Consider the following 20,733-nt stretch of genomic DNA (forward strand, 5'->3'; position numbering starts at 1 on the left):
AGCTATATATGTTAGATTTCAAGTACTTGGTGTCATTAGCAAACATAAATTATCCTCACAGAAAAAGGATTATAAAAAGGTCAATGTTTTTTTTTTCTTTGTATTAAATCATCTCTTGGCCGGGTGTGGTGGCTTATGCCTGTAATCTCAGCACTTTGGGGGGCCGAGGTAGGTGGATCAAGAGGTCAAGAGATCAAGACCATCCTGGCCAACATGGTAAAACTCCTTCTTTACTAAAAATACAACAATCAGTCGGGTGTGGTGGCGCATGCCAGTAGTCCCAGCTATTCAGGAAGCTGAGGCAGGAGAATCACTTGAACCTGGGAGGTGGAGGTTGCAGTGAGCCGAGATTGTGCCACTGCACTCCAGCCTGGCAACAGAGCGAGACTGTTTCAAAAAAAAAAAAAAAAGTTCATTTCTTGAAATGTACCAAAAAAGCTAAAGAAAATTCAACCTTTAACTCTTAAATTTCACCTAAGATATACTAAACAAATATAAGATCTATATATTTTTTAACAATATGTGTCCATTGGAAGCATAAGGGTGTTAAATAAAGAATCCCAGGAGTATTTGTACATAAATGGTTATTTGCTTTAATATATAATTAGCTCCACTAAAATCACAGTATAGTGTGACTTACAATCACATGAATATCTAAGAATGAGGCTGGGCATGGTGGCTCACACCTGTAATCCCAGCAATTTGGGAGGCCGAGGCGGGTGGATCACCTGAGGTCAGGAGTTGGAGACCAGCCTGACCAAAATGGTAAATTCCACCTCTACTAAAAATACAAAATTAGCTGGGCATGGTGGCTCATGCCTGTAATCCCAGCTACTTGGGAGGCTGAGGCAGGAGAATCACTTGAACTTGGGAGGCAGAGGTTGCAGTGAGCCGAGATCACGCTACTGCACTCCAGCCTGGGCAACAAGAGAGAAACTCCGTCTCAAAAGAAAGAAAAAGAAAAAAGAAAATCTAAGAATGCAAAGAATAGGAAAAGAGAATATAACATCAAAATTCGAAGTTGGAAATACATGTGTGACTGACTCAGCAGACCTAAGAAAGCCAAAGCCATACCCCAAGCCTGCAATGGAAAAGTTGAAAACTAATCTAATTTACATCACTGAATGTTCAAAAACACAAGAAGACATGGAAGAACCAGGCCAGGCATGGTGGCTCACACCTCTAATCCTAGGACTTTGGGAGGCTGAGGCTGGTGGGTGAACTGCCTGAGATCAGGAGTTCGAGACCAGCCTGGGCAACACGCCAAAACTCCATCTCTGCTAAAATCAAACACAAAAAATTAGCTGGAACCCGGGCACGGTGGCTCACGCCTGCAATCCCAGCACTTTGGGAGGCCAACGCAGGTGGATCACCTAAGGTCAAGAGTTCGACACTTGCCTGGCCAACATGGTGAAACCCCATCTCTACTAAAAATACAAAATTTAGCTGGATGTGCTGGTGGGTGCCTGTAATCCCAGCTACTCGGGAAGCTGAGGCAGCAGAACTGCTTGAACCTGGGATGTGGAGGTTGCAGTGAGCCAAGATCATGCCATTGCACTCCAGCCTGGGCAACAGGAATGAAACTTTGTCTCAAAAAAAAAAAAAAAAAAAGGCCGGGCGCGGTGGCTCACGCCTATAATCCCAGCACTTTGGGAGGCTGAGATGGGCGGATCACGAGATCAGGAGATCGAGACCATCCTGACTAACACGGTGAAACCCCGTCTCTACTAAAAAAAAAAATTACAAAAACTAGCCGGGCGCGGTGGCGGGCGCCTGTAGTCCCAGCTATACGGGAGGCTGAGGCAGAAGAACGGCGTGAACCCGGGAGGCGGAGCTTGCAGTGAGTGGAGATTGCACCACCGCACTCCACCCTGGGCGACAGAGCAAGACTCCGTCTCAAAAAAAAAAAAAAATTAGCTGGGCGTGGTGGTGCACGCCTGTAGTCCCTGCTACTCAGGAGGCTGAGGCACAAGAATCACTTGAAATTCGGGAGGCAGAGGTTGCAGTGAACAGAGAACGAACCTCTGCACTCCAGCCCCTGGGCAACAGAGCAAGCCCCTGTCTCCAAAAAAATGAAGACATGGAAGAACCAGGAACCAGGTACCTCTGAAACTGGAGGATAAGGAGGGGAGGGGATAAAATAAAGATTAGGTAAAAGCTGTTTGAGAAACAGATTCCTACATCTACTTCTTTCAATCTCCTATCTCATAGACTTCTAATACCTGGTCCACATATTAATTCTGCCAAATGCTATGACATGTGAACCTTATGCTACCTAATACACTCACTCATGACTGCCCACTGACTTCCCCAGAATAAGCTCTTGAAAATTCACAGGGAACCTGAAGCCACATCATGTTGTTCTAGGACTCGTAACAGTGACAAAATTATAACTTTCATTAAACAGATGATAGACTTTCCTGCTAATTTTTCAAAATTAAAAAACATATTGTTAGAGATATGGGTATAGACGACAAAAATTATTTTGAAAAAAGCAAGCTGAAGATGAATATAAACATTAGATTAGTGGTTTCCTCTGGGAGGAAGACAAAAAGGAGAGATATAAAAGTTACTTCTAAGGTTCTATTTCTTTACCTGGGAGGTATTCAAATTTGTTATCAAAAAACACATTTTAGCCTGTAATCTCGGCACTTTGGGAGGCTGAGGCGGGTGGATCACTTGAAGCCAGGAGTTCAAGACCAGTCTTGGCCAACATGGTGAAACCCCATCTCTACTAAAAATACAAAAATTAGCTGGGTGTGGTGGCACAACCGATAATTCCAGCTACTCGGGAGGCTGAGGCACGAGAATTGCTTGTACCCAAGAGGAGGAGGTTGCAGTGAGCCAAGACTGCACCACTGCACTCCAGCCTGGGTGACAGAGTGAGAGGCTATCCCCCACAACACACACACACACACACACACACACACACACACACACACACACACACGCTATCCCCCACAATAAACACACACACACACACACACACTCTTTATACGTTCTTCTATGTGTGAATGGTAATTTTACCATTAAAAAAATTAATTAAAATGATCTCCACACCTTGAAGACTTAACTCGGTAGCTCTTTTGAGGTCATCATCTTCTTTCTGTTCCCAAGCCTCCTAAAGGGAAAAGAACAAAAACTAAGGTATTTAAAGAGGTACTGATTAAACTTACTTAATGAGGATAAAATCAGTTTCTCTGGAAGCATTTGCTAAGAATACTTTCTATAACCTGATGGATGTTTGGAATATAACCTTTTAAGGAATGTGGGGAAGTTCTTTACTTTTTTCAACATTGTCCTCTTAAAACACAACCTTAGAAGTAAGCTGGGCATGTAAACTCATGCCTATAATCCCAGCACTTTGGGAGGCCGAGGCAGGCAGATCACCTGAGGTCCGGAGTTCGAGACCAGCCTGGACAACGTGGTGAAACCCCTTCTCTACTAAAAATATAAAAATTAGCCAGGTGTGGTGGCAGGCTCTTGTAATCCCAGCTACTCGAGAGGCTGAGGCAGGAGAATCACTTGAACCTGGCAGGTGGAGGTTGTAGTGAGCCAAGATCACATCATTGCACTCCAGCCTGGGCGACAAGAACGAAACTCCGTCTCAAAAAAATAAAAAACAAAACATCAAAACAAAGTGCCGGGCACACAGTAGATACACATTTATGTCTTTCCTTTCCCCTGATTTATAGCATTTTCCTATTTCCATGGTATAAATAAATACTCCCACCATGGTCAATTTTAAGCTACTAACGTGACAGTGAACACAGAGTTGGGAAGGGCATATAATTGGCTCTCCTGAGCTGATTTTGAGAGCCAGCTCTAACATATCACTCACCTTAAGTCTGTAACAGACGGCCAGACGAACATTTCCACAAGATATTATTCATAGGTTTCTATTTTTATTCTTGCTGAAGAAACCAAGACATACAGTGGATGCTTGGCAAATACTACATGAATGCCACTGACTATTAATTTTCTGATATATCTGAGGTTCTCTTAGAAAAAAACAGTACCTTCTGGCCAGGTGTGGGTGGCTCATGCCTGTAATCCCAGCACTTTGGGAGACTGAGGCGGGTGAATCACGAGGTCAGGAGATCGAGGCCATCCTGGTTAACACGTGAAACCCGATCTCTACTAAAAATACAAAAAATTAGCTGGGCGTGGTGGCAGGCGCCTGTAGTCCCAGCTACTCGAGAGACTGAGGCCGGAGAATGGCGTGAACCCAGGAGGCAGAGCTTGCAGTGAGCCAACGTTGCATCACTGCACTCCAGCCTGAGTGACAGAGCGACACTCTCAAAAAACAACAAAAAGTACCTTCAACATCTCCTGAAATGTCTCAAACTAGATGACTATTTTTATTTTCATTTATGTAGAGACGAGATCTTGCTTTATTGCCCAGACTGGTCTCGAACTCTCGGCCTCAAGTGATCCTCCCACCTCGGCTTCTAAAAGTTCTGGGATTATAGGCGTGAGCCACTGCGCCCGGCCTAGATGACTATTTTAATTATATAAGGACAGGGAAATGTTGAGTATAACAAAAAATTTCCTTCGTCATCTTCAGAAAAGATAATTTACAAACATATGAATAAGAAAAAATATACTTTCATATTAGAGTATAAAGTTATTTTATACTTTAAAAAATTTATTTTATACTTTCTTCAGAATAAGTCTACTCTGAAACCAAAAGGCAAGATTCTCTTTTACTTATCAACAAAATGACGCAGGTATACCAAACTAAAGACACGTCCTCTTACAACCCTATCCTCATATCTGAGAAGTTTTAACTGAGTCAGCTGATAACAAATAGTATGTATGTCTTTCATCTATGAAAAAAGGTGCTGAATTTTTTCTTTTCATGCACTATAAAGGAATTTTTGCTAAGAAATCAGACCTTGGTTATTTATATTAAAAGCAAGTTTTGGCTGGGCGCAGTGGCTCACGCCTGCAATCTCAGCACTTTGGGAGGCTGAGACAGGTGGATCACTTGAGGTCAGGAGTTCAAGACGAGCCTGGCCAACATGGCAAAATCCTTTCTCTACTAAAATGCAAAAATTAGTTGGGCACCTGTAATCCCAGCTACTCGGGAGGCTGAGGCAGGAGAATGACTTGAACGTGGGAGGTGGAGGTTGCAGTGAGCCGGGATCATGCGCCCACACTCCAGCCTGGGAGATAGAGCAAGACTCCATCACATACATACATACATACAAACATACATACATGTAAGTCTTCTACACTTTGGGAGGTGAAGGCAGGTGGATCACTTGAGGTCAGAAGTTCAAAACCAGACTGGCTAATGTGGTGTAACCCTGTCACCACTAAAAATACAAAAATTAGCCAGGCATGGTGGCGGGTGCCTGTAATCCCAGCTACTTGGGAGGCTGAGGCAGAAGAATCACTTGAACCCAGGAGGGGGAGGCTGCAGTGAGCCAAGACGGTGCCACTGTACTCCAGCCTGGGCAACAAAGCGAGACTCCATCTCAAAAAAAAAAAAAAAAAAACCAGTTTTCCAATACAAATGACTATGATATACTACTGGTAAAATAGTTTGCCATCTTGATGACAAGATAGCTAGAGTAGAACTTCTTACAAAAAAAGAAAAAGAAAAACAAAACAAAAAAAACCCCTAGAACAGCTGGTTCTGAAATGGTTTTAAAATAGCAATTCTCAATCTTGGCTGCCCATTGAAATCAGTGAGGCCAGGCTCGCGCCTATAATCCCCGCACTCTGGGAGGCCCAGGAAGGCAGATCACACAGTCAGGAGTTTGAGAACAGCCTGGCCAACGTCGTGAAACCCCCTTCTCTACTAAAAATACAAAAATTAGCCAGGTGTGGTGGCACGTCCCTGTAATCCCAGATACTTGGGAGGCTGAGGCAGGAAAATCGCTTAAACCTAGGAGGCGGAGGTTGCAGTGAGCCAAGATCACACCACTGCACCCCAGCCTGGGCAACAGGGCGAGACGCCATCACAAACAAACAAACAAAAGAAATCAGTGGGAGAAGCTTTTAAAAATCCGTGTTAAAAGAAGAGAGATCCAAATGCCCAGACCACACTCCAGATCAATCGTATCAGAGCAGAACACTCCAGTATTTTTAAAGAAATTTTTTTTTTGTTTTTTTTTGGAGAGAGAGTCTTGCCTGTTAGCAGGCTGGAGTGCAGTGGTACGATCTCGGCTCACTGCATCCTCTACCTCCCGGGTTCAAGTGATTCTCCTGCCTCAGCCCCCAGAGTAGCTGGGACTACACGTGCGTGCCACCACGCCCAGCTAATTTTTTTTTGTATTTTTAGTAGAGATGGGGTTTCACCATGTTGGCCAGGATGGTCTCAATCTCTTGATCTCGTGATCTGCCTGCCTCAGCCTCCCAAAGTGCTGAAATTACAGGCATGAGCCACCACACCCAGCCCACTCCAGTATTTTTAAAGCTCCCCAGTTAATTTGAATGTGCAGTTAAGATTCAGAACCACTGATCTAGAGAAATTAGATTTATTTTCTTTCTTTTTTTTTTGAGACAGAGTCTTGCTCTATAGTCCAGGCAAAAGTACAGTAGCATGGTCTTGGCTCACTGCAACCTCCACCTCCTGGGTTCAAGCGATTCTCGTACCTCAGCCTTCCTACTAGCTGGGATTACAAGTGCGCGCCACCACACCTGACTAATTTTTGTATTTTTAGTAGAGATGGCATTTTGTCATGTTGGCCAGGCTGGTCTCAAACTCCTGACCTCAGGTATTCCACCCGCCTAGGCCTCCCAAAGTGCTGGGATTACAGGTGTGAGCCACTGCGCCAGCCTAGATTTATTTTTTTTGAGATAGTCTTCCTCTGTCCCCCAGGCTGGAGTGGAATGGCATGACCCTGGCTCACTGCAACCTCTGCCTCCTGGGCTCAAGCAGCCTCTCAAGTAGCTGGGACTACAGGTGTGCACTACCACATCTGGCTAATTTTTGTATTTTTTGTAGAGATGGGGTTCTGTCATGTTGCCCAGGCTGGTTTCAAACTCCTGGGCTCAAGTGATTCATCTGTCTTAGCCTCCCAAAGTGCTGGGATTACAGGCATGAGCCACCCTATCTGGCCAAATAGATTTCTTTTCTCTTTTGAGAAGAGTGTTGCTCTGTCTCTCAGGCTGGAGTGTAGTGGCAAGATCTCGGCTCACTGCAACCTCCGCATCCCGGTTCAAGCGATTCTTCTGTCTCAGCTTCCCGAGTAGCTGGGAATACAGGCGCATACCACGACACCAGCTTAATTTTTGTATTTTTAGCAGAGACAGAGTGTCACCATTTTGGCCAGGCTGGTTTAGAACTCCCAGCCTTAAGGTATTTACCCATTTTGGCCTCCCAAAGTGCTGGGATTACAGGCGTGAGCCACAGTGCCCAGCTTAGATTTCTTTTTTTTTTTTTTTTTTTTTGAGACGGAGTCTCACGCTCTTGCCCAGGCTGGAGTGCAGTGGTGCGATCTCGGCTCACTGCAAGCTCCGCCTCCCGGGTTCCCGCCATTCTCCTGCCTCAGCCTCCTGAGCAGCTGGGACCACAGGCGCCCGCCACCGCGCCCGGCTAATTTTTTTTGTATTTTTAGTAGAGACGGGGTTTCACTGTGGTCTCGATCTCCTGACCTTGTGATCCGCCCGCCTCGGCCTCCCAAAGTGCTGGGATTACAGGCTTGAGCCACCGCGCCCGGCCTTCAGCTTAGATTTCTTAACCTGATTATCTGATGAACCCAAAGCAGGCCTCAAACAAGCACTAAACCTACCCATTCATTCTAGGGAGTCTTGGTAAATGTTTACTAACATGACTGGGATTGCACAGGATTAGATAACTATCATACCTGTAAGTCAGATCCTATTGCCTATAAATCTGGTATTTCAGGTAATTGTAACAGTGGAAAACAAGTGGCATAAAGTGAACACTGAAGAATAGGTTACTACATAAAGAAAAGAGCAAGGGCTGGGTGCAAATAGTTCATGCTTATAATCCCTGCACTTTGGGAGGTTGTGGTGGGAGGACTGCTTAAGCCCAGGAGTTTGAGACCAGCCTGGGCAACAGTGACCCTGTCTTTACTAAAAATAAAAAAATGAGCTGGGCATGGTGGGTGCTCCTGTGGTCCCATGTACTTGAGAGACCTAGGCAGGAGAATTGCTTGAGCTCAGGAGTTTGAAGCTGCAGTGAGTCATGATCAAGCCACTGCATTCCAGCCTGGACAACTGAGCAAGACCCTATCTTAATAAATAAACAGGCAGATAAATGTTCTAACACTAAAATCTGAAAATTAGATTTTAGATACTATTTCTGATAATTCTATGTTCAAATAATTCATAAAAAATTTATATTCTTAGAAAATAACCAAAACAAATACAATGCCTTAAAATATTATTATAAAATCATGGTGGTAGACTGGCTGTTTCTACAGCTTGCATAATAATGCTGGACTGGGAAGCCAGGCATGGTGGCTCACATCTGTAGTCCTAGCACTTTCGGAGGCCAAAGGAGGAGGACTGCTTCAGTCCGGGAGTTCAAAACCAGCCTGGGCAACATAACAAGGCCCTGTCTCTAAAAAATTAAAATAAAAAATTAAAAAAAAAATAAAAAATAAATTTGGACTAGGAATAATCTACAATATCCCATCCTGTTTTCGCAAGCAATGAATTATAGTTATGAAAGGTAACCAACAATACATTTTATTGCATTTGGATTTTCAAAAAAAGAAAAACTACCCATATACCTGTTTCAAACCCAGGCTGGAGCGCAGTGGCGTGATCTCAGCTCACTGCAACCTCCGCCTCCTGGGTTCAAGTGATTCTCCTGCCTCAGCCTCCCAAGTAGCTGGGACTACAGGCATGTGTCACCATGCCTGGCTAAGTTTTACATTTTTAGTAGACACGGCTTTGTCATGATGGCTAGGCTGGTCTTAAACTCCTGGCCTCAAGTGATCTGCCCGCCTCAGCCTCCCAAAGTACTCAGATTACAGGCATGAACTACCAAGCCCTGCCTCAAACAAGTCTTTTTTTTCCCCCAATGACTTACTGTATGTAAATCATCTGGAACAACGTCTGACACATAGTAAGTGCTCAACACATTAGTTATTATTATTCTATTTCTCAGGAAAGATAAGTACAGAGAAAGTAGCAATATAAATATCTCTTACTTGCTCTTGAAGGCTCTGAGCCAGTGCCTGCTGAAGCTCTTGCTCTTCCCTTTCACGCTCCATATCATACTGCTGGAGCCAATCAATCTCTCCCTGAGATCCTTCTGGAGTTTTGTTTTCTTTATTCTCATCACAGTCTTTAGTTATCTCAGTAAAACTGGCAGGATCTGAGGAAGCAGAACATAATATTAATTTGGAAAATCCTCTCTAATAAATGGAAATTTCTGAACTAGAGTGACACCTACTGTTCATAAAGGAATTTACCCTAATTTCATCTATAATTTGCTTAGGACATACAATTTCACCTTATTAGATCTACGTCAGGGTTGATCAACCTTAGAGCTGACATTTTGGGTGGGACAAGCTTTTGTTGGGGTGAGGGGAAAAGAGTATGTCCTGTTCATTGTAGAACGTTTAGCAGTGTTTCTGGCCTCTACCTACTAAATGTCAGTAGCATCCACCCTCTACAGTTGTGAAAACCAAAAATGATAGACATTACCGTATGTACCCTGGAAGGCAAAACTGTTCTCTTTTGAGAACAAATGATCTACACTAATGGTTCTAAAAGTTAATTAATCATCAGAAACACACTATGTAAAGATGGGGAAGAAAAAACAGCCATAGGTCATAGTGTCACTTGACCAAGTACTGGAAATAAAATATTGTTTAGAGCAAATGAAGAAAGAATTAGGCCAAAACGATCAAGAGATTTTCCCCATTTATTATTTTGAGACAGTGTCTCACTCTCTCGCCCAGGCTGGAGTCCAGTGGCACGATCTCGGCTCATTGCAACCTCTGTCTCCTGGGTTCAAGCAATTCTCGTGCATTAGCCACCAAGTAGCTGGGATTAAAGGCACACGCCATCACGCCCAACTGATTTTTGTTTTAGTAGAGATGAGGTTTCACTACATTGGCTAGCTGCTCTCAAACTCCTGATCTCAGGTGATCTGCCCACCTTGAGCTCCCAAAATGCTGAGATTACAGGTGTGAGCTACTGTGCCTGCCCGATTTTCCCCATTTATCACACTGTATGTTGAACACGTGTTTAAACATTAATAATCAAACAAGGATTGTATATATCTAAATCAAAAGAGTGTATGGCAACATACAGTGTATGTTTAAAACATTCAGGAAGGTAAGAAATCCCCACTCCCCTCCCCTCCCCTCCCCCTACCCCCAGGCTGGAGTGCAGTGGCTCACTGCAACCTCCGCCTCTTTCAAGCAATTCTTCCGCCTCAGACTCCTGAGTAGCTGGGACTGCAGGTGCCCGCTACCATGCCTGGCTAATTTATATATATACACACACATATATTGTGTATATATACATATACACACACATATGTATATATACACATACACACACACACGTGTATATATACACATACACACACATATATGTATATATATACATATATACACACACATATATACACACACTTTATATATACATATACACACACACACACACACTTTTTTTTGAGATGGAGTCTCACTCTGTTGCTCAGGCTGGAGTGCAGTGGCATGATCTCGGCTCACTGCAACCTTTGCCTCTAGGGTTCAAGCGATTCTCCTGCTTCAGCCTTCCGAGTAGCTGGGATTACGGGCCACCATGCCTGGCTAATTAGCCACCATGCCTGGCTAATTTTTATATTTTTAGTAGAGATGAGGTTTCACCATCTTGGTCAGGCTGGTCTCGAACTCCTGACCTCGTGATCGGACTACCTCGGCCTCCCAAAGTGCTGAGATTACAGGCATGAGCCACCATGCCTGGCCTAATTTTTATATTTTTTTTGTAGAGATAGGGTTTCACCATGTTGGCCAGGTTGGTCTTGAACTCCTGACCTCAGGTGATCTGCCCACCTTGGCCTCCCAAAGTGCTGGGATTACAGGTGTGAGCCACCCCTCCCGGCCTGTTCCTTCTCAATTTCTAGACTATGGCTAGCTAAAATAAACAGGATAGTTATGATTTTCTTCTGGTTATCTGAATTGTTAGAGCAATAACATTTCATGATTTTTTTTTTTTTTCAGACTGAGTTTTGCTCTGTCGTCCAGGCTGGAGTGCAGTGGCACAGTATCTGCTCACTGCAACCTCCGCCTTCTAGGTTCAAGCGATTCTCCTGCCTCAGCCTCCCCAGTAGCTGGGATTACAGGTGTGCACCATAACACCTGGCTAATTTTTTATATTTTCAGTAGAGACGGGGTTTCACCATATTGGCCAGGTTGGTCTCGAACTCCTGACCTCAAGTGATCCGCCCACCTCGGCCTCCCAAAGTGCTGGGATTAACAGGCATGAGCCACCATACCCGGCCATTTCAGAATAACTTTATTATTATTATTATTATTTTTGTTTTTTGAGATGGAGTTTTGCTCTTGTTGCCCAGGCTGGAGTGCAGTGGCATGATTGCGGCTCATTGCAACCTCCACCTCCCAGATTCAAGCAATTCTCCTACCTCAGCCTCCCAAGTAGCTGGGATTCTACTGCCTCAGCCTCCCAAGTAGCATGCACCAACATGCCCAGCTAATTTTATATTTTTAGTAGAGGCGGGGTTTCACCATATTGGTCAGGCTGGTCTTGACCTCCTGACGTCAGGTGATTCATCAGCCTTGGCCTCCTAAAGTGCTAGGATTACAGGATTGAGCCACCTGTAATAGTAATTTTCAATGCCTGGGCCACAGTAATTTTCAATACAAATACAAGCGTTAACTATATCAAACATTACTAAGTAAACCTCCTCATCAAAAAGTATTTAACTGGCCAGTAAGAATTACCTTTATATACTCATGCTATGCATATTGTTACTGAGTTTGTATATGCTCTTTAGCTGCCCTAATACTGAATTTTATTTTATTTTTTGAGAAAGACTCTTGCTCTGTTGGCCAGGCTGGAGTACAGTGGCACAATCTCGGCTCACCGCAACCTCCACCTCCCAGATTCAAGCGATTTTTCTGCCTCAGTCTCCTGAGTAGCTTGGATTACAGGTGTGTGCCACCACAGCCAGCTCATTTTTTATTTTTAGTAGAGACAGGGTTTCACCATGTTGGCCAGGCTGGTCTTGAACTCCTGACCTCAGGTGATCCACCTACCACGGCCTCCCAAAGTGCTGGGATTACAGGTGTGAGCCACTGTGCCCGGCCCCTAATACTGTATTTCTCTGTAGCACAGGTAACTCTGAAGTTTACAGCATCTTGGCTTTAGATTCTAAGTCAGCAACTAGTTAGCATTTTGAGTTGTACTGAATTGCTGAATATTTATTAAAAGAGGAAAAGAAACTTAGCATTTGGTGGAAAAATCCCAATTGTTCAGAAAAATTATATTACAGATAATCCCAATTAAACACACAAAAACCAATTATCCTAGAGATGTCAGTAATTTCTTCCTTTCTTCTATTATTGGAGAAACGACCCTTCCCATGGCCTAGAAGGGGCAGCTTGGAAGTCTACATGACCCTGCCTGTCTCTCCCATCTAAGCCTGCTGAACTGGGAATGGATTATTTGACTCAACCAATTAGATTATCTGTTTTGGAAATTTGCAACTGAGATATGCAAAGTTTACTGATGATGAGCATTTCAAGTGGAAGGAAGACTTGGGGGTTGACATTGCTATTTTAGAGTATAAAATGAGTATTATTACTTTTATTATCAAAACATACTCAAAAATGTGACGAATAATTTTTCTTAACCAATAATTTTGAGCACTCAATGATTCAATGTACCTCAGACAATCCTGGATTATACTAGTAACTAATTCATGTGTTAGAAAGCAGATCAAGGAAATTTCCTTGAAGATGCTAAAGTCAATATACGTTTGTCTTCAGGATAAGATTATCAGACAGATACAGAACCTATTTAAAAATCTATGGGGACAAATATGGCCATGAAATAATCACTTTTAAAGATTGCACAATGGATCAAAAGGGATTCATGTGTTTAACTGAACATTCTTACACTGAATACACTGTTTGCTTCTTCCCCACACCCTAATTGAAACGCGTTCTCTTCCTGATATTCTATATTTCAGTGAATTAGATAATTTTCCACAGTTTCTTTTAAAAGACAGAAATCTGAGGATCATATTTGACTTCTCCCTCTCATTCACTCCTCACATAAGATAAATGATTATTTCCTAACCATCTCTTGAATCCATCAACTTTTTTTTTTCAAGCCAAAACCTTGGCTTAGGACACCACTAACTTCTGGTTTGGACTACCGCAACAATTTCCTAAGAGGTCTCAGGTATTACTATAGTTTTTCTCTAACTTCTGTAGCCAGAATGGTCTTTTCTTCAACCATAAATCCTTACAAAATAATTGTTTGCTTAAAATATCCAATAACTTCCTAATGCCTTTGAAACAAAAGTCCAAATTCCTAAACATGGCTTCAGGCCATGCAAAAACCAGAGACTACTTAGATCTCTAGTCTCATCTTTTGCATTTCCCCTTTAACCATATGCTCCAGTCACACAGATCACTCTGAACTTTCTTTTAGGTCCACTAATTTGCTGTGGGCTTTCTCATTTCTGAGTCTTTATACACACTATTCCTTCTGGCTAGTGTCTAGAGACTGTGAAACCTTACTTAGTATTCCTACCCGTCCTCAGTTGATTCACAAGACAGTGCAACTGTTAAGTCACAGATATTTACTGAGAATCTATGTGCCGAGCACTGTTGTAGAAGCTGGGGATATAGTGATAATTAAAGCAACATGGTGCTTGCCCTCAAGGAGCTTAAGTGCAAAAGTTCTGAGATGAGAATGGCCTTGGCATATTTGAGGGAGGGAGGGAGACAGAGATGGAGAAAGAGAGAGAAAGAAGTACAGATTTCAGGAAGACATCATGGAGACTGAGAAAACAAAGTATTACCGAACTGACTAGTAGCATTTAGTGCCCATTTAAGAGTGTAGTCCTGAGTTTAAGGAAAGTTCACTCAACACAGTTTTGTGATTTTCTTTAGCAACTGTCAGCAGCTTAGGTGCAGGTATGGAAAAAGTAGCTAGTTGAGTTGGGAATTTGGGTTTTGTCAGGCTACTGCAACAGAAGAAAAGAGGAAGGAGATAAAAGGGTACCAAAATATGGCATGTGGCTGCCTAAGAAAGGAAGTAATGATAAGAGGGAGGTGCTGAATAGCAAAAAAGTAAGAGTCAATGGGTTGGCAGTGTTCATAAAAATAAAGTAATAAAGTCAGAATAGGACACTAGGTAAGCTGGATGGAAAGAAGGATTAGGCAAGGATATTTGAAACAAAGATTTCAAAGGTGGTACAGTTATTGATGACGACAAAGTCTAGGGGAGTGGTTTTCACACTTTAGTATTGCATGAGAATCACTCGGAGGGCCTATCTAAACACAGACTGCTAAGCCCCACATCCAGAGTTTCTCAGTCAGTAGGTCTGAGGTGGTGTCAAGAATGGGCATTTCCAGGAAGTTCACAGATTATATTTGATGATCTAAGTTCACACTTTGAGAAGCACTGGTCTAGGGTAATGACTTCTATAAGTGGGCAGTCAAAATAGGGTCGAAGAAAAGATTTTGGAATTAAGATCAGAAACTGAGAAAACAGGCTGCTGAAAGAAAGGGATCATGACACTTTTTCAGACTGTCTTTTCTACTTAAGCTCTCTCCCTAAGTGATCTCATGTATTACTATAGCCTCACAAACTGACAAAATATCAAATTCATATCTCTAGTCTGAATGTCTTCCCTGAGTTTTAAACTTGTATATTGAAATGACTAGGTGAAATATCCATTTGCCTGTTTAATTTTTATTCCTCCCTTGTCTCATCAACTATGCCTTCCTCATATCAGCAAATGATACCATTATCTATCCAACTGCTCAGGCCAAAAAACATGTCTCCCTTGATTTTTTTCTTTTTCCTTTGGCATCTTTGTGGCGGTGGTTAGAAAGATCAGCTGGGGCCAGGTGCAGTGGCTCACACCTGTAATCCTAGCACTTTCGGAGGCTGAGGGGGGTGGATCACCTGAAGTCAGGAGTTCAAGACCAGCCTGGCCAACATGGTGAAACCCCATCTCTACTAAAAATACAAAAAAAAAAAAAATTAGCTGGGCGTGGTGGCGGGCGCCTGTAATCCCAGATACTCGGGAGGCTGAGGCAGGAGAATCACTTGAACCTGGAAGGCAGAGGTTGCAGTAAGCTGAGATCATGCCACTGCACTCCAGTCTGGGTGACAGAGAGAGACTTGGTCCCACCCAGGGAAAAAAAAAGAAAAGAAAGATTAGCTGGGGATATTAGATGGCTAGATATCCTCTTTCTTCTGGTGATCTCACGAGTCTTTCCTTCTCAATGTGATCTCTCCAGCAGGGCAGCCAAGCTTCTTACACAGCAGCCTAGGGTTCCCAAAAGCACAAAAGGGGAAGCTGCCAGGCCACCTTAATGTTTAATCACAAACTTGACAGAGAATAAATTCAATCACATTTTACTGCACTCACATAGCCTTCCCAAATTCACTGTGAAGAGGTCTATACAAGAGTATGCATAGTGGTAGCTATGGTTCACTAGAGGCTGTCTTTGGAGACTGAGTGTGTGTATACACACTCACTCACATTTTTCTTTTTTTTCTATGGAGCCATGTGAATACACTGTAATTGCCTATATTATAATACTTTACCCCAAAGCACGTGAGCTTGAATCTCTTTCTCTCTCTTTTTTTTTCTTTTGAGACGGAGTCTCGCTCTGTCGCCCAGGCTGGAGTGCAGTGGCATGATCTCGGCTCACTGCAAGCTCTGCTTCCTGGGTTCATGCCATTCTCCTGCCTCAGCCTCCCGAGTAGCTGGGACTACAGGCCCCTGCCACCACACCCCGCTAATTTTTTGTATTTTTAGTAGAGACGGGGTTTCACTGTGCTAAAAAGGATGGTCTCGATCTCCTGACCTCGTGATTCACCTGCCTCAGCCTCCCAAAGTGCTGGGATTACAGGTGTGAGCCACCACGCCTGGCCTTTTTTTTTTTTTTTTTTTTTTTGAGACAGAGTTTTGCTCTTGTTGCCCAGGCTGAAGTGCAATGGTGCAATATCGGCTCACTGCAACCTCCGCCTCCTGTGTTCAAGCAATACTTCTGCCTCAGCCTCCCAAGTAGCTGCGATTATAGGCATGTAACATCATGCCCAGCTAATTTTGTATTTTTGGTAGATGGGGTTTCACCACGTTGGTCAAGTTGGTCTTAACCTCCTGACCTCAGGTGATTCACCACCTCAGCCTCCCAAAGCTCTGGGATTACAGGCATGAGCCATCACACCCAGCCCAGCCTGAATCTCTTAATTAAAAAGCACATTTTCCTACATAACAATTATCACACCTAAGAATATTAACAGTAATTCTATTTATAATTCCAATCTATAGCCCACATTCTCATTTTTCCAGTTGTTTCCAAAATATTTTTTGTAGAATTTTTTCTAACCTAGACTCCTAAGGTTACTTACTACATTTGGTTGTCAGGTCTCTTTAGTGTTTAGTCAGGGCCAGTTTTTCTTCTAAAGCCTCCCATTATGGATTTTTCTAGTGTTCTTTGAAGTATAGGTTGTTTTTTCCCCATACCCCAGAGCCTGGCTACAGGGTGGGTTTCCTCTTTATTACCCACTGCCATTTCCAACTACTTTGTCTCCTTTCACGCTATAAAAACTGTAGCTCCCTTGAAGTGCATGATATAGGACATTGCTACATATTACCTCTTCCTGTAGCTGTCCCTTTGTTAATTTTATGAAGTTATAGGACTGGGCAAAGAACTGAAAAGGAGAGCAGAAAGCAGGAAATAAATCAGGAAGGGACAAAAGCACCAATATTAACCAGTGATACCTAAGGGCAGTGATTATAAATGTAATAAGGGGACTGCATAATGATACTTGTATGAAGAAGGAAAAAATTAATGCCTGTGTATAAAAACCATCACGTTTTTGTTTCCGGTTAAATGTGGATATACTAATTCTTATTTTACTTGCATGCAAAATAATTTAAAATTGAAGAGGTTCCAACTATGAGAATGTAGAAAATAATTTTCTGATATTCTAGTATTCTCTTCATTTTCAAAATCCTATGCTTGGTGTACCTGAAACACATTAGCAATATACAGTTGTTTAGATCTTGGGGCTATCAAGAGAGAAAAATTTGAACTGGTCATAGGAAAAGACAGTAAAAGTCATCTACCTAAAAGTTTCAAAATACCCACAGTACAAGGCAGGATGGCTCAGCTCTGTTGTTCCCATTGATAGCTTTAGATAACAAAAAATGAATAAAAATTACCAAAAAAATAGTATAGCATTTTATGTACAGTCACGTGTTGCTTAATGATGAAGATACATTCTAAGAAATTGCATTAAGTGATTTCATCTTTGTGCGAACATCTTCGAGCATACTTAACACAAACCTAGATGGTATAGCTGACTACACATCTAGGCTATATGGTATAGCTTATTGCTCTTGGGCTACAAACCTGTACATCATGTTACTGTACTGAGTACTGCAGGCAACTGTAACACAGTGGTAAGTAGTTGTGTATCTAAATATATCTAAACATAGAAACTAAGTAATGCACTGTGCAGGGGATGGAGAACTTGAATTATTCACACCCTAACACCTGGTGTAAATTCCCATATAGGAAAATGAAAGAATTATATGAATTTCTTTTTTTTTTTTTTTTTTTTTGAGATGGAGTCTCGCTCTGTCGCCCAGGCTGGAGTGCAGTGGCCGGATCTCAGCTCACTGCAAGTTCCACCTCCCGGGTCTACGCCATTCTCCTGCCTCAGCCTCCTGAGTAGCTGGGACTACAGGCACCTGACACCTCGCTCGCCTGGCTAGTTTTTTGTATTTTTTAGTAGAGACGGGGTTTCACCGTGTTAGCCAGGATGGTCTCGATCTCCTGACCTCGTGATCCGCCCGTCTCGGCCTCCCAAAGTGCTGGGATTACAGGCTTGAGCCACCGCGCCCGGCCATGAATTTCTTAAACAGCAGTGGTGAGAAAAGCACCTCAGAACTGACACAAACATATATTAAATGCACATAAGAAGGTTAGCTTTACTACTGATGTATACCTAAAGGGATACGGCATACTTTACCACTAGTATCTGTATACTAGTCACAATATTTGCTTCTCACTTTTTAAAGCTTTTTATAATATAGAATGAAAATACCATCAGCCCTGTTATATACAGATCCACTTCACCTCCCTTTATTTGTTTTTATCTGAGAAGGAGTCTCACTCTGTCGCCTAGGCTGGAGTGCAGTGGCACAATATTGGCTCACTGCAACCTCCGCCTCCTGGGTTCAAGAGAATTCTCCTGCCTCAGCTTCCCGAGTAGCAGGGATAAGGGTCACACGCCACCATGCTCAGCTAATTTTTCTATTTATCTCCGGTTATTTGGAGCTCATTTGTCACTACGAAACTTTGAAAGAGTTATGTTTTGTTTAACAGAGGTTTAATCTTCATTAAACCTACCCAGCTCTGTGATTGTTTTGGGCTTCTCAGTTTCCATTGTGTCTGGATTTTCTGGCATTTCTTGAATATCATCTTCTGCAAATCCAGTATCTGGACTGCTAGTTGGCTTATCATCATCTTCATGACTCAGAGACGGTGAAGCATCTCTTTTACTTATCTCCAAGACAGCTGCTAGAAGCTCTTCTTCGCTCATTCTGTCAAATCCTGAGTTTTCCAATTCAGACCTGTCAGGCTCTACTGGGCATAATTTTGAATCCTGAAGAAGAGAGTTACTTTTAGAAGAAACCAGAATACTTATAAATATAGCAATATTAGTTAGCATTTAAAGTAGCAACTTTATTTCTAAAGTTTCCTTTCTTTGATGCTTTGGGTTATTTAACAATCAATAACTGATATATAAACTAAATGGTGAGTCTAACTTTAAAAATAAATATATAAGAATACACGATTATTTTTTCTTGATAGAAATAAGTATAAATTTTGTAAAAATTTGGAAATATGTAAAAATAATAAGATAAATTCACTCAAAATAGATTACTCAGAGATAATTACTCTATAAGTATTTTCAATTTATTTTCTTCCAGATATATTTAGATTATACAGTAAATATTCCATCATTATGCTTATTACACCATTATAAATGTTAGCTGGTCTTATTAATAATAAATGAGAAAAATAAAAACGACATCAAGATTATGTAAAGAAGGCCAGGCAAGGTGGCTCACGCCTGTAATCCCAGAACTTTGTGAGGCCAAGGTGGGCGGATCACCTGAGGTCAGGAGTTTGAGACCAGCCTGGCCAACGTGGTGAAAACCTGTCTTTACTAAAAATACAAAAATTAGGCCGGGCGTGGTGGCTCATGCCTGTAATCCCAGTACTTTGGGAGGCTGAGGCCAGCAGATCACTTGAGGCCAGGAGTTCAAGATCAGCCTGGCCAATGTGGACCACTAAAAATATAAAAAAATTAGCCAGGCGTGGTGGCACACACCTACAGTCCCAGCTACTAGGGAGACAGAGAATCGCCTTAACCTGGGAGGTGGAGGATGCAGCAAGCTGAGATCACACCACTGCACTCCAGCCTGGGTGACAGGGCGAGACTCTGTCTCAAAAAAAGTAAAAAATAAAAAACCAAAATCCAAAAAGTAGGGAGATGTTGTGGTGCACGTCTGCAATCCCAGCTACTCAGGAGGCTGAGGCAGGAGAATCACTTGAACCTGGGAGACAAAGACTGTAGTGAGCCAAGATTGTGCCACTGCATTCCAGCCTGGACAACAGAGCAAGACTTCGTCTCAAAAAAAAAAAAAAAAAAAAAAAAAAAAAAAAAAAAAAAAGATTATGTAAATATTCAAAAATTGTTTTCTGGGAGAATTTTGGACTTTCACTCATTTCTCATTCAAGTTGAGCAACCACAAACTACCTCTGGCTTTAAAGTAAGATAGGAAACAACTCAGAACAAAAATAACTACTAAAATAATTCTATTATTTAAAAAGGAGGCTTAAAATAAAATACAGTTGCATAAGATAATGTAAACACATAGAAAAGCTTAGATCTTCAAAGCATTAACTATCCATATAATTATCTATATATTAAGCCAATTAATAAATCCATAATTTAAACAATTAGATAACTTGGTTGCTCTGTTGATGTAAAATGTTTACTACAGTTCCCTCACATAAACAATTGCTACAGGCTGGGAGTAGTGGTTCATGCCTGTAATCCAAGCACTTAGGGAAGCTGAGTCCAGGAATTTTAGACCTGCCTAGGCCACATAGTGAGACCTTGTCTCTACAAAAAATTTTAAAAACTAGCCAGGCACGGTGGTGTGTGCCTGTAGTCCCAGCTACCTGGGGAGCTGAGGTAGGAGGATTGTTTGAGCCCAGGAGGATGAGGCTGTGGTGAGCCATGATTATGCCACTGTACTCCAGCCTGGGCAACAGAGCGATACCCTGCCTTTAAAACAAACAAACAAGGCCGGGCGCGGTGGCTCAAGCCTGTAATCCCAGCACTTTGGGAGGCCAAGACGGGCGGATCACGAGGTCAGGAGATCGAGACCATCCTGGCTAACATGGTGAAACCCCGTCTCTACTAAAAAATACAAAAAAAAAAACAAAAACTAGCCGGGCGAGGTGGCGGGTGCCTGTAGTCCCAGCTACTCGG

General features: G+C 42.4%; 1 protein-coding gene across 5 annotated transcripts in view; it reads right to left on the reverse strand.

Moving 5' to 3' along the window:
* The window catches only part of USP37 (ubiquitin specific peptidase 37), a 121,260-nt gene that overhangs the window by 7,142 nt on the left and 93,385 nt on the right, over positions 1-20,733 (reverse strand). For all 5 annotated transcript variants that reach the window (XM_074010123.1, XM_045367711.3, XM_045367708.3 and 2 more), the window contains 3 exons: positions 18,576-18,831; positions 9,138-9,304; positions 3,061-3,121 (listed from right to left, as the gene is read on the reverse strand). In XM_074010123.1, coding sequence (XP_073866224.1) covers positions 3,061-3,121; positions 9,138-9,304; positions 18,576-18,831 — 484 coding nt within the window. The remainder of the gene's footprint in view (positions 1-3,060; positions 3,122-9,137; positions 9,305-18,575; positions 18,832-20,733) is intronic.

The sequence above is a fragment of the Macaca fascicularis genome, chromosome 12, assembly GCF_037993035.2.
Source record: "Macaca fascicularis isolate 582-1 chromosome 12, T2T-MFA8v1.1".
In the NCBI taxonomy this organism is placed as follows: domain Eukaryota; kingdom Metazoa; phylum Chordata; class Mammalia; order Primates; family Cercopithecidae; genus Macaca; species Macaca fascicularis.